The 15113-nt window shown below is 37.8% G+C and overlaps 1 protein-coding gene across 1 annotated transcript in view; it reads left to right on the plus strand.

Annotated features, from left to right (window-relative positions):
• Window positions 1-15113, plus strand: part of ABI3BP (ABI family member 3 binding protein) — a 157542-nt gene that overhangs the window by 57847 nt on the left and 84582 nt on the right. The window contains exons 11-19 of the mRNA XM_080375959.1: window positions 2436-2516; window positions 3864-3938; window positions 7512-7577; window positions 9358-9426; window positions 10672-10746; window positions 11456-11524; window positions 12819-12884; window positions 13267-13332; window positions 14981-15055. Of these exons, the coding sequence (XP_080232085.1) occupies window positions 2436-2516; window positions 3864-3938; window positions 7512-7577; window positions 9358-9426; window positions 10672-10746; window positions 11456-11524; window positions 12819-12884; window positions 13267-13332; window positions 14981-15055 (642 nt within the window). The remainder of the gene's footprint in view (window positions 1-2435; window positions 2517-3863; window positions 3939-7511; window positions 7578-9357; window positions 9427-10671; window positions 10747-11455; window positions 11525-12818; window positions 12885-13266; window positions 13333-14980; window positions 15056-15113) is intronic.

Below are 15113 nucleotides of genomic sequence, written 5' to 3' on the forward strand. Positions count from 1 at the left end.
TATGTTTTCTTTTGCCAGGATTGTTACAGTATTTTCCACTTAGGACTAATTTATTCTTAATACAACAGCACAAGTTCATAATACTTTCCCTGCCCCCTCTCTTCAATTTTTAAAATGCTGTCTAATATACCTCAAAATACCACTACATTTTTTCTCCCAGTTGGGTGAAATGTGAGCCTTTTCATTAACTTCACAGGGAAATTGGAGCTAACTAACAGTTAGAAATATCAGCACATTTGTCTGGGACACAGAAGAACTAACTAAAAAAAAAAAAAAAAAAAAAAAAGCTAGTTATTTCTTTACGTAAGGGATTGGACCAGAAATTTATCAAAGCAGATTTGCAAAATAGAGAATAGGCTTGAAATGAAACATACCACCTGTGAATCCAAACTAGGGTTAATGTTTAGTAGGAATAACTCCTTTGTTGCCATATTTCCCAAGTTTTGTTCCTCCTGTTCTCCTCCTGGCCCCAGAAGGCTTCCTCTTGTGCTTATGTGGGACATGAGGAGTGATTATTGCTTCCATCAGAATGTCTTAATTCCAGTTGTGGAGGAAGAAAGGAACATGAATGAGAGAGTCAAGAGAAGTTAGAGGAAAAACAGTTTAAGAAATGTTGCCTAAATACATTCTTGCTGTATTCCATGCTGTGATGGTAAAGTAACTTACCTTGCTTGGTTGTGTTAACCATTTACTTTGCAGCTACCATTGAACCAACACATTAAGCCTAGTTTACCTGGTGCCCTAGAAAAGTCAAAGGCATTTCTCTCTTTTTCTCTAATTTAGCTTTTAAAGCCTAAACTTTCTGCTTCCTGTGTCTTGTGTTACAAAAATGTCTGCTGCTGTTTGACATCATCCCTACAATGTTCTGTGCAAAACAGAGGAGAGCTTAGTTTCTTTTGTACCAATTCTGGGCGTGCTTTTCCTTGTTCAGCTTGCTCAGTTAACCTAGTTGACAGGAGATATGCTCCATAAGAATGTAAACCATGTGACCTGTAAAAAAACCCAGAGCATAATGATTTCTAAATTTTGGTATTTGCTTTTGGTGGTTTTGGTTTATGGGTTTTTTTGTGGCGTTTTTTGTTTGTTTGTTTGTTTTGTTTTGTTTTTTCTTCTTTGTTTTGTTCTTATTTGGGTGTTGGTTTTTTGAATGATTGCATTTCACCAGAAATGTTAATTTTTGAAGTACTTCTGAGGTATGGGTACCCGTTGTTTCTGGGTCTCTCATGGGTGAATTTTCTCCCACAGGCTTCATAGAGATAAATTGCTTTAACTTCTCTGTAGAATGAAAACCTCCTCCCACAGATTACAGTAACAGCACTGTAACTGACAGAAGCTGAATTGAGTCCTAGTAAAGCAGCATCTGTGGAGACTCCAGCTTTTGTGACACTGAAAAGCACCACAGTCCAAACCAGAAAATTCTATAATGTTTGTAACTGTAGAAGCATCTACGCAGCTATTTAGAATCTGGAAAACAGCATGTTTTCTTCAGGAAATAAGAAGCTTATAAACCTACATGATCAGTTCTTGCTTGAAACATGCTCAGCAGATTGTGGAAAAAGCAAGGAGAGCATGCCAGAAAAACAAAAGTAGCTCTCTTCTATTGTATCTCAAAAAGAAATCTTTATTAAACTGAATGAATACTAAAACTTAGTGCTATATTGGTGCTGATCGCCAATATTAAAGATCACCTCTAAATACCAAAATGTGCTAAATACTGTGCAGTTTGCACTGGGGAAGGAATCTTATCATAGTCAAGGCCGAGACCTTACTGTCCTCTCTGTTCTGTATCAGTAAACTTTGCCATTTTATAATCTTAGATTACCAGTTCTGTGTACTGTATAACTGATCAAATGCCATGAGACCTCCAGCAAGATGGGAGAAGAAAGAAGTGATCGTGACTTACATACCATAGGAATTAAATGTTATGTGAAACACCTGGAAGAGTGTAATTCTGCACTAGTTTATTAAAATATGGTCAGCAAGTCAGTTTACATATGTGTAATGGCTGTTTAATAAACTGCTTATGCTTTACTCTGAAGATGTAGAATTAGAATGAGTGAAAGTTAAAAGCGTAATATATTGTTACTAGAAAAAATGAAAGAGCGAAGGTATTACAGGTGAATCTTTATTCTTTCTCTGATAATTTTTTATATTACAAGGATTAAAAAAATTCCAAAATAGCAGGGAAAATATTTGTAAATACACTTTGCAATGTAATGGGTATTGTTTATACTTATGTAAAACTGCAACAAAATAAACCCACAACTTCGTATAGACTTGGCATCTGAAAACAACAATAAATACTAATCATGATGTAGTCAAGCTGCTGCAGAAATAGTTCTAGTCAGGTGGCATAAAATGATGATAAGAAAAGCTTTGGGCAGTAGATAAAAGGTCAGAGGGATTCTGTATTAAATAAAGCTTATTTTTTCTAGCTCAGGCTGAGAAAAAACATGGACCTGAGGAATTTAAATCAACGCCTAAACCTGAATTGGTGCAAACTCAAAACATACTGGGTAACTAATTTTGCTGCTTTTTACCTTCTTTGTACATTAAATGCTTTTTTTCACCTCCAGCAGAATTTTTCTTCTACTTGCTGGATCCCCTTTGTATTGACTCCAAAGGAAGTCCTAATTAAAATTTCAGGTTCCCTTCATGTTTCCAGCAGCTGACACATGAAACAAAAAGCAGGATGCATCTAGCTCTGGCTGAACTGTGGCTGTTATACGTGTGATTATTGCTAGCAGATTTGACTGGGTGATTCAATCTTATTTTTCAAAGTAATGCTTTCTGTTTATCTGACCTGCATGATTGACATCACATAAAATTTCCATCAGTAAAATCAACATCAATGACAGAATTGAAATAATGACCTCCTTGATTTTCTTCTGATGACAGGTCCATTTAGGCAACATCAGCAATGATGCAGAAGGAAAATTTTATATTGCCTGTTTATATAATTGTATTTACCCTGGAGGAAAAAAAGAGCTCTACTGATATTTTTTCAGAGATGTCTCAGAATGAGAGATTTGTGATCTAAATAGTAGTATTGTTAGTTTTATCATTTGGAGCAGCATCTACTTACTTCTGGTATTCAGAATTCTATATTCTCAATGTTGATTATGTTGCCTGAATTTTAATCCCCAAACCATGCAAAATTATGAACACAAATCTAAACTTGAGGTTGTTGGGTTTTTTTTCTAAACTTTGATTATATTTTTCTAAACCACAGATGGCATGCATATACAGGATGATGTATGGTAAAGGAAAAAATCATCAGCATTTGCAGGACTAAAAGACAGACCTTCACATGAAGAAGACTGCTAATGCTTCTCAAGAAATGTATTTTTACATAATCCTATTGATTCATGTTAATGTCATACTCTCTCTTTTGTTTTCTTTTTCATTTACAGTTGCAAGCAGATTTCCAGATTTTACTGAAGCTAGATCATCAGTCAATCTAATTGTTAATAAGTTGAATCAGCTTTGGGTTTTTTAAGCATCATTAGCCTTGCTTGTTTTTTGCCATGCTTTTAAAGATGAAAATATGGAATGTAATCAACATGGGTCACTACTTAATTTCAAACTAGGTGGTCATAGTTACTGATGGATGTTCATTATCGAAATCCTGTGATTGATGGATCTTTATATTACAGTTAGGGAAAAGGTGATTTTGTTCATATTCCACATACCTTTTTAATTGACAACGTAATGTGTTTTTTTCCTAGGCTGGAACTATTTTTCTTTTTCATTAAAAATCATTGGTTTCAGGAGTGAGTGGTTTATAAGCCAAAAAATAGATCCGTGCTGTGTCTTGTAATATTCTTAATCAAGTAAAGCCTTGATTATTTCTTTTATCATAGTTCCTAATGAAATACAGACACTTCCTTCTGGATCCAGAATCTCTGATGCTCCAAAAAGTCCACTGACAGAACTTGGTAATTACTTTCTTTGTAAATTTGAGTAAGCTTCAGTGGAAAATTATCTAATTCTTTTGTTGTTTCTGTGGCTGGTAGGTTTAAATGCTTCAGCTGCTATAACCTAATTCTGTAGGTAAAGTAGGAGCCGTTAGCAAATTTCTTCTTTCATTCTAAGTCTGGTTTTGCTTTATTGTCATGACAGGATGCTCCAAATCAATGCTTCATTGTAAAAAACAAACAAACAAAAACTCGTGAGGAAATTTGGGCTTTTATCTATGGAGCGATGATGGCAATTTATACTTAGCTAAAATTGCTGCTTTTAGTTTTGTGATTTACTTGGAAGTACCCCATAAGCTTCTGAGACTGTATTTCAGAGTTGGGAGTACTGTTCTAGCCAACATCAGTTCTGTGGGTTTTCATATAGTTTGCCAAATACTTGTATATTTGGTTAAAGTAGTGTCATAATTTATAGATTTTGTTGTGGTTTAAATATTCATAAAGTTTGCTTGTTTCTGGATTCATTAGTTGTTTGGCAAGGAACTTCAGGACACTTTGGGAAGGTCTGATATTTAAGGAAGTATGGTGGTACTCACATTTTCAAAATAGGTTTACCTGGGTTAGGGTCAAAATGTTGGGGTCAAAATCTTCTTATTGCAAGAGGAAACACTCCTTTCTTTCCTTTTTTTAAGTTATCTTTTATATAGCTACACATTTACATGTATGTTTATATGTATAGACATATGTATTTACCTATATGCATATGTCTCTATGTGTGTGTAGATATATGTATAAAGCCAAGAATTTATTGTTAGTGTAATGGAGATCTATCTATTTCAAGATTCTTATCTAAATTCAAGAGTCACCATTAGTCTCGATTTAACTCTTGCAGTAAAACAAAGAATATTAATGTATGTAGAGTACTTCCATACAGAAAAAGCCTCAATAATATCTGTAACATAATTAAAATAGTAACCCACAAGCTTCTTAGTTACTGCCTTTTTCCCCTGGTGTTTTGCTCACCCTTCCAGTGTACCTCTGGGTCCTAAGCTTGGTGATTTCATGCTTGTGTTAGTGATGAGTGAGGATGTTTCCGCAAGTTATGCGCATCTGGAGTCCTATGTTGGGAGGACTGTGACGTTCATGTTGATGATTTCTTCCTTCTCTCTCTTCTGCTGAAAGACACCTTAAATCTGGTTTTAAACATATATGGTGCCATTTGTGTTTGTTAGATACTATTTCTGTGTTCTTGTTACCTCTAAAGTAAATTTTGTCTGGCTCCAGGTGTGTAGTTTTTGTAACTGATCATTGCTGAGCTCTTTATGGCATGGCGTCCCATGCCTGTACTCATCCACACCGTATCTGGTGTCTCCCCTTCTCAAGACCTCTGCTTTCATAACAGGCCTGTATTTCTCTGCACTGTGTCATTGTGTTAGTCACAGCTGTCTCATCCTACTGAAACAATGCTTGTTGGCGCTAGCTATATAAACAGCGATCACACTAGTTAACTGGAGTGACCTTGGATCAGTATGGATTTATATTTCACTGAACATTGCTCAAGAAGTTATCAAGTAATAGACAGCATACTTATATTTAATTCAGTCTGCCAAATTTTAAAATAATTTCCAGGAATAGCTCTTTCTGAAATGCATATTTGAACCAAATTCTCAAGAACATGAAAAATTACTTTCACAATTTGTTCTTAATTGACTACAACTTTTGACAGCTCTTTTCCAGATATGTTTGAGTGGATGGGGATACATCCTTGCTTTCACTGTAGTGAAAGAAATTTGGCTAAATCCAGTTAGAGACAGCATTGGAGAGAGAGAGAGACTCGATGATTTAAGAACCTATTTGCATAAATATAACTGAAAATCTGAAAATTATTAGGAATGGGAAGTATTTTTGCTTTCTGCTGGGGAATAAGAACATAATCCTATGTTTGTCTCAGTGGTAAAGGTAAAATAGTAAGAACACCTGAGGCAGAATAATTTTCATTCAAGTATTTATTCTGCTTTTGTTCTCATGTCTTCCATTCCTGCCGTGTAGTTCTACTTAGCAAAAATGGGATTTATTGTGTGAGGCTGGGCCCAGCCATTGGGTCAGCTGGAGCATCTTTGCTCCCCATGAAGTCAATGCTGAAGTCAAAGATACTCTGTGAGAGTGGGGAGGGGGGTCATACAGAGGAGATTTCTCTGCACTGTGCCTCTGCATGCCTTGAATCACCTGCTGTCATAAAGTCAGCAAAGAAAGCAAAATTTAATTTCTGAAGTTTGAGTGTGTGTGACCTGTATTCTGCCCTAGTTCCCCTGAAGACTTTTTTTCTTTATTTTTCTATCTCGATTGTACCAGGGGGAGACATCTCCTTTGTTTTATAAACTCTCTGTGTGGTCGGTATATTTTGAATTCAAATGTTTCTGAAAAGATAGCTTTGTTAACATGTCTTCAATGTTCTGATGCCTTTGGGAGATCTCTCATAGTTCTTAGTGGATGTAAATGGACCAATGGAAGCTTTTGCCAAAAGCTGTGAGTCATACAGCTTTTGTTGTTGATATTTTCTTCTCTATAAATACAGAATAGAATAGTTCCAGTGGGAAGGACCTACAATGATCATTTGGTCCAAATGCTGAGTCCAGCTATATCAGGATGGAAACCTGAGATCATTTTTGTTAATGTGATAAGCTAGATTGAAAGTAAAGGGGAAAGCAGATCCAATAAATGAAATAAGTGTCCACTTTTTGGCTTATATTCATATAGCCTACATTAGAAAGGAACCCTACACCTAGTTGTTTGAATGTTTTTCTCAGTCTCAAGCATTCAGAGAAGTTTAATTTAAAAATTCTGATTAACTGTTTTTCAAAAAAACTCATCCTGGTAAAGACCAATTCAAAATACAGTTGGAAATTTTCTCTTTCAAATATATTGTAACCTACATGGGCACAAGTGACTGCAGATAAGTTTACTGGAAAATACTTACTGGCCTGTTCACCCAGTTGAATAGGATTGGTTTCTTACAAGCAAGACTGTAACACAAAACCTACATGAGGTGGAAACTTATTCATGAATGCCTTTAGGTAAGAATGACCAATTCCACCTTGATTCCCTGTTTCAGTTGGAGCACACCCCAGGTTATCTATACTTTGAAATGTTATCTATGCTTTGAAGTGAAGTAACCATAAGGTCTTTGTAATAGTCTTCATTACAGCATAACAGATAAAAGATGCTGTTAACTAACATCCATGATTATTTTACTGACTTCATTGCACTGCTGTTTTTTTTTTAATATTTTCCCATTACACGTCCTCTTGAAACAGTTACATGTAATAGTAACCAGTTTATACAGACCTGTGAGTGCTATGAAGATCAAATGGATTGTGTTTGGGTTGCTTTGCTGTGAGGAAAAACCTCTTCAGTAATATAGATTCAGTCTGATTAGATAATGCATGCCTAAGTTTGAATAGGGTAAAAATTATTACGAAGAAGAGACATTCAAACCAAACAAAAACCTGCTAGTTACAGTTAAAATTAGATTTTGTATGACTTGCAAGGAGAGTGTCTCAGTATCATAATTTTTTTTTTCATTTTTGCTTTTAGCTACTCAGAGTCCAGCCTTGAAATCCGTATCTATACTTTCTGCGGAAACCAGAGAGATGGAGACGGGTAATCAGCAAATTAGTTCCATAATTTTTTTCCGTTATTTTAGCATCACGTAGAACTGCAAATGGTAATTTTAAGATCTGCTTTAGAGTCTTGGCTACCAACACTCACAGAGAACTGCTTATTCACCATCCCTGTGTCTGTGTAACCAGCTGACAAACATATTTGTTAATGGCTTAAAAACTGCTTAAAGACAGTGTTGTGGTATCTCATCATTAGCTTCTTTCTTTTCGTATAGCTGCAGCGCTTATTCCAGAATTTAGTAAGATAAAATTGCTTACTGAGAAGAATTCTTTTGGGCATGTGGAACTCAAATTTCAAGGCCAGAAGACTGTATTGTAAGCCGTCATCTCCTGTTGCCATGACAGAGTTGTCTCATGTCTCACTTTCAGGCCATCTGCCATCTTGCTTAGCTTTGCATTAGCATCATCTGGAATTGCACAGCCTTCACTAAGCTATTTGATGCTAATCCATTAACTCACAGGTGTCTCAGCATTTTAAGCTCAGATTCTTTTTTCAGCTTTTGAGGAAACAAAGGCTGTTTCTTCAGGATCCAAAACATCTGGTACCACGGAAGTGCAACCAAGCAGATCTAGTAATGATTTCTCATAAGATTAATCCTCTTGACAGAATTTTTGGAGGAGACATAGTGCCTCTCATTAAATAATTTGTTCAGTTTGACATAAATGTAGAATAACTGCAGGTATGGCAGTACTGTATCAAATAGGAGGTTTCTTTATGACATTTTGTAACTAGTAGTTTGAAGATTTTTCCATATTTGGCTACAGCATGTAATTCTTAGCTTTAAAATGAAATCCGACCTACAGTGAATACTAAATTAAAATAAGCCTATCCACACCTGAGTTTCATAAGTGGAATATCCTGATTTACTGCAATACTCATGAGTCCTAATAAATGAATGGAAACTGCGGAAATTTCAGCATCTTTTGAAAACGTAGCTCTTCTGTATAAACATAGATATAATTTTAAGTGCCCAGATTTCAAAACTGGCACTACAGAAACATGTCATTGAAGATTCAAACACTGGCTAGTTGGTCCTTAGAAAATTTCTATGATGTGCTTCTCACAAGTGAAACATATTTTATAAGTGAGTTTGTAAGAGCTAATTATTTACTTGGGGCCACTGACAGTTATCCAAAGGAAAAAAAAATAGTGAGATGAGAGCCAGTTGGAAAGATGTCACTTTTTTAGCATGCCAGTAGTATAATGCCTGATGCATATGCTTTTGAAATAATTTAAATTTTGCAGGAAATCCTTTACTAGGATTGCAACTATCAGCCTTTTCCATATCTGACAAAAGACAGTTTATATGTTTAATTTGGTACAGTTCCTGCTTTGTTATCCTTTTTCCTTCTCCAGTTTCAGCAGCAGGATATCCTCCTTCTTGATCCTTGAAATACTAGACAAAAATTCCATGCAGTCCCAATTCACTAATTTTTATTCATAATTTGTTCTCCTTTTTTCAGCAGCCTTGTATTTCTTCTTTTTAGCTCTATAGGACAACTTCTATTTGTGCAATTCTGCTAACAGTTTGGTCATTATCTGTATTATGTGTCTGTGCATTAATGCATGTTTTTGGAAATTTTTTGCAAGTCATACTTAATTAGTTATTGTACATTTCAGAGTCTACCTTTCTGCAGAATGTAGTATGTTAAATGTTACCTAGAAGTTTCTTCAGCTCATAAAAGAATATGGTGCTGTGGCATGATGGTTCTTGTCACTTCAAAACAATACAGCGATGATTTTTGGTTTTATTTTCCAGCTTCACGTGACTTTCTTGCTGTTACTTCTGCTCCCCAAACTTTTACAGCTTCAGAAATACCAGACACTGGTAAATTATAGTAATGTTATTTCAGAAGCATACCCTTTTGTTTCTTTGTTTGGTGCTGAAAAGTTTATTACTGCTTCCATGTTGATGATTCCAGACAGTTGGGTCTCGCCCTACATATTAGTTTTTCAAATCCTGTAACAGCAGCCTTAATCCTGGGATCTGGCAGAGCAGAGGTTTAAAGCAAAAGTGCAGCTAGCTCACAGAGCCTGAATAATGCGCTGTTGATCAAATGCGTGTGTCAGGAAGAGATTTAAATTTTGCAAGGCTTAAGACTGTTACAGTTGTGATTGTTTTCTTTCTCTCTTTCTTTCTATCTGTTTTTCAATGTCCATATACATTTTGCTGTTATTTTTCCTATGTATTGTCTTAAAACAAGTAAGTAAACACATCTCAGGCCAGCCCCTTCTGACTAAGCTAGACTTTGGGTATTAGCTTTGGAGATAGGGTGTTTTTCCTGTAGCCTTTGACATGTGAGAATGCTTAAGCCTTTTATGCACATACTTGTTCATGCTCAAGCGGTGCTGAAGAGGTGAGGGCAGTGGGGAAGGTGGAGGAGAAAGGAAAGCAGTTCATTGCCCAAAACCTTACTCTGAGCCATGCAGCTGTATTTTACTAAGTTCTCTGCTGTATAACCTACTGGTTCTTGGCAATCCCAATACAGTTTTCAAGAGTTCAGTTTTGCTGCACTGTTCTATAAAGCACCCTAATCCTAGGAAATTATTTTAAATCGGGTTGGTTCATTCTGTTATATGGAACCAAATCTGTTATATGGGACCTGAGACCTGGGACCAAATCTGATTGAAAAAAAATGGGCCAAAACAAGGAAACTGCATAGAGTTGAGTGACTTAATGAAGTGGTACTGAGAATCTTCCATCTCCTGAAATCACAGTTTTTCCAAGTTTTCTGAAGAATTCTTAACTTCATGGAAAGATGTATTATAAGTTGTATAGCTGTTTTTTTCAGGTGCTGTTTAAGGCAAATGCATGTAAAACTATATGTTGTTTTTCAAAATCTTAGTGAACATTTGCACACATGGCAAAACTTGAGTAACATCTTCAGCTAAGTAGTTAGTAAAGGTATTTAAATACTTAGAAAAAATAAGCTTAATTTTATAAATAATAAAAAATAATACTCTGCAGAGAAATGGAAGGTAAAATTTATCTCCCTCAAATCTTCCTCCTTTATTTATTTACATGAAGTTATTTCTCAGGTATATTTACTTTTTTTTGTTTGTTTTCCTGCAGCTAGTGATACTCCTGAGTTGGAAATATCCAGGCCCATAATTACTACAGAACCTCAGTTGTTAGAAACAGCACTGGGTAAAATTGATAATATGATTTTATTTAGTTTCTAAATATTTTGTTTTCATTTTTATCCTTGCTGCTATTTTTGGAAGCTTTGCATTGCTTTAGTTGTCACCATCCCAGTAATTCATACCACTTACTGCTGCCATTAACTAGATTCTCATTTGCACACATCATTCATCTTTGTGTATGGGGGATTGGGGGCATAGAGGTGGCTCCCCTGTAGTTGGTTGGGTTTAGTTTTCTCATTATTGAGGTTCCCAGCTGTGGACCTGCCTTTCTCAGTTTTTGATTTGTTTTGATTTGGGGTTCTTTTTCCCGTGCTGAGAGAAATTAACTGAAAGGGAATTAAGCGCTTAACGTGTATTTCTGTATAATTTTTCCGCAATCAGGTTGTTCTGATTAGCTTTATATTGCCTGGCCCACTGAGTATTTCCTGGATCACAAGGTGTTTTCTTACTACCTGCAATTCTTTATGTGCTAAGATTATTAAGTAGTAATAAAAATTCTCATTATTATGAATAATTAGGTCACATGCTTTCCACATTAAATTTCATACCAGCTTAACAGTTCAGGAGATACAGTAATGCCTAGCTGATTTGCAAGCAAATTTCCCTGTGCTTCTATTCTAACAATGTAACATTTGTCTGCTGAGTCCTGTGCTACCCATAGTTGCTCTGAGGCAACTAAGCCTTTTAACGCATGATTATCTTTTTGGATTTAGGTGAAAGGAAACCTCTTTCTTCAAGATCCACAACATCTGGCATGCCAGAAATGCCACTAACCTCAGCTGGTAATGATTTCTCTCTTCATTGTAGCTCTCCTGACATCTAGGCAGTCTCTCAAAAGACACGGCAATGCTTTGCTAAATGGAGGAGGGTTTCTGACTTGCTCTGTATAAAAGTGTAACTGGAGAGAGTTGTATCTACTGCAACGTTTGAGAAATTTGGAATGAAATGTTGGAATGATAAGATAAATTTTTCTTATATTTGTGAACGATTAGCTAGATTGTCCTACGGGGTTGTCATCCAGGTTTTCTTGCGTAGGATTGTTTACATATGAAGGCTTGCTATTTGGAATGGTTAAATAACTTCTAACATGTCAAATTTGGTTCTTTTGCACATTGGATGCAAAAGCTTTTTCATGTGTGGAAAAAGATTTAGCTGCTGTTCACCATGGGAAAATGCCAGATACTAATTTGGTTAGTGAGTCATTGAATGTTACTAGAACAGGTTCATGTGGAAGGGACCTTAACAGAAGAATTTCAGTTTCCAAAGGTTGGGAATATCCAAAAATCCCACAGAAATCTCTAGAAACCATTACCTTATTGCCACCAACTTTATCTTTGTGCATGGTTGAAAACTGTCACCAACAATCTTGTCTCCCTTACATTCAGAGTCAAGCGAAGATGTGCAGTGCAAATGACTTAACACAAACTAGGTTTTACACTGCTTTATGTATTAGATTATGGATTTTCTCTGTGCAAAATTGGGATAAGAGTATGAGGAAGTCACTTTAATCAAGTTCCTTGTTTTTTAGTGTACAGTGGCATGATGGACTGTAGAAGTGTAAGCACTTGAAAGATGTGGTAGGATTCTGCAGAAAAATTGCCTTTTGTCACTTGTTTGCAGGCACTTTCCTGCAGAGTCACTGAGCTTCATTAGTGCCAAGGACTGAGATTTCTGACCCATAGAATGAAAGACTTCATTGATTCGAGGGAAAACTGAGGTCAGAGTTGATCTCTGAATACAAAGGTGTGCCTCTTGGCTCCCATGTTCAGTTTGCAACAACTGCTTTTGGGGCATCTTTCAAGGAAATGTAAGGAGTGTTTTGGTGAAGTAGACATATAGCCATTTTTCTGCTGATGGAGAGGCATTTAGCTACTGAATTTCTAAGAATATTGTGTTAGTTTCAACCACGGCAAGAGAGTTGGCTGCTGATTTGATCGCTGAGTGAGGAGCTATTGCCAGGAGCAGGGGTGTGTTGCCCTAAATGCAGAGTTTTGGGGTGTTGTGAACCAGCGATGCTTGTGCTGCTGTGGCGAGACTGTGAGGGCATCTCAAGGTTATTTCCGTGTGTGTCTGTAGCAGCCCAGAGACTGGACCTGGAATCCGCCTCCCCTGCTTCACCGGGAACCACAAGGACTGTGATGGGTAAATAGCCAGTGATCCCCTTCCTACGCTGATGGCTTTGGCAACGCTTTTCTCTGCAGCCATGAGCCTGTTCAGACGTTTTTGGTGTCCTCAAAAGGTGATCCACACCGCAGCTGGTCCCTTTCAGTTCGTTGTCAGGAATTGCTCCATCTGCAAGCTTTCTGCTGCCTTTTTTGGGGTTCCACTTCTAGGTGTCCTCTGTTACCTTGGGCTGCCTATGCCAGCTGCGAGGTAGTGTCATGCTGCTATGGGGGTGATGCTGTGGCGTGGAAGCCTGCCCCAAGCAGGGCCACGTCTCCTTGTTTATAGCTCTCTCTTGATGCAAGTCATGCAACAATAGCCCCTCTGAGGACCTGAAGGTGGTTTTTGTGTTTGATCTTAGCTACTCGAAGACCAAGGCTGAAGTCCACCACTCCTTCCTCACTGGCAACCCAGAAAACCCTGACGGGTAACTAGAAAAAGCCTTTCTTTTTCCATTTCCCCCTTTCTCTGTTGCTCCCCATCACGCCTCCCACCCCAAACCACCTGGCATCCTTGTCATCTTCCATGGAGAGTATGAAGAACCGTTGGTGCAGCTTGCTTGCCAAAGCACTTGCCGCGCTTGCTCTGTGATTCTGCTGTTCGGTCCCATGCTTTTTCCATTGCTGATGGGCATTTTCTGCAGGGACTGAGGGATGGCTTGTGCAGGGGGTGCACTCTTGCACTTTGCCTTCAGCTGCCATTCCCCTGCTGCTTTGTGTTTTGGTAGCGGGTCTTCCTTTCTCTGACACACTCAGATACGACAGCGTTCTTAGGAGGCAAATTGCGTCTGGGCTGAGCGGGGCTGGCACAGGGGGCTGGCACCGTGGTTGAGCTGCCCGCCAAAGTTCCCTGGTCGAAGGGTGCAGCCCTTGGTTGCTTCACCACTGACTCTCAAGGTGGCTGGTTGGCATCTGCCCACACCTTTACATTGCCGTCACCTGGAAGAGGGAGTGCCCTGCTCTGCTCTACTGCTGCTTTTGAGGTCACGTTAGGGTTTTAAGAACGATGTCTCTTTTCAGCTTCTGGTGAACCTCAGCACGTTTCTTCAAAGTTCAAGCACCGGCAGCCTTTGGTGCTTGGCCGTGCTGCCGACCTGATCTGGTAAAGCTGTTTCTTGCAGATCCGGTAACATTGCAAGATGGGAATTGTCCCAAGATATGCTGAGCTTTTAGCCGAACTGTTATTTTTCTTGGGCCTAGACTGGGGTGAAGTTCAAGCGTAGAGATGGCATGGCCGTACGTGAAAGGCCGTGTTTACTTATGGCATTGGATATGGCCCGTGACGACAGTGGGTGGCGATGCTCGTGGCGATAGCATCTTGCACACTGGGAGGTGTACAAGACCAGTTCTGCAGCCTGGGAGTATTTTTTGGCCCATGAGGTATCAAAAGCTTTATGTGAACAGGCTGGCAAACCCGCAGACGTGAAGCTGAGTGCGAGTTGAAGTGTAATGAACCTTATTAAGTGTCTTGGAATGTTACTGCACTTCTGTCTGTAGCAGTCTTGCTTTCATATCAGCTATGTCATGCACTTCAGAGGGAAATAAATAATGCAAGGCAAGAAATGTTAAAGGACTTCTGTTAGCTTTCTTGTTTTTACAGTGGAAAAATCGGGTATTTGTAATTATAACAAAACTTAAAAATTTGGCTGGGGTAAGGATATTTCTTTCCCTGTCTGGTGATGTTGTCTGTTTACATTCTTATATTTTTGCTGATTTTTTTAATTAGGCTTTTTTCAGTATCATCACCTTGTGTATTTGCTTTCTGTTTGCTTCCCTTAGCCCAGTGTTCTTGTGCTTTTTCAGCCTTACATTCCTATTAAACTTATGGGAATTTTTTTCCATTCTACTTGTGATGTTCCATTTCATTTTTTCATCATATCTATGTGGGTTTGCACATCTTTGCATATTAACCTTTCTCTTTTTAAAATTTTGCGTGTTTTGCAGAATATGTTTTTATGTTTTTTTTTCAGTTCTTTATTATTCACACACTAAAACATCAAGTCCATGGTTGCAGATGATGCCGAGGTGTGATGGCTCATGTATTTTGTTAATAATAAGCCACAATTTTTTTTCCAGCCTCAAATGACTTTCTACATGTTACTTCCACTCCCCAAACATCTACATCTGCAATAATGTCAGAGCGAGAGACTGGTAAATGGCATTTGTTATATTTCCCATCCTTGATCTTTCTTGATGTTGAAGTAGCACT

Source organism: Falco punctatus (genome assembly GCF_963210335.1).
Source record: "Falco punctatus genome assembly, chromosome: 2".
Taxonomy (NCBI): Eukaryota; Metazoa; Chordata; class Aves; order Falconiformes; family Falconidae; genus Falco; species Falco punctatus.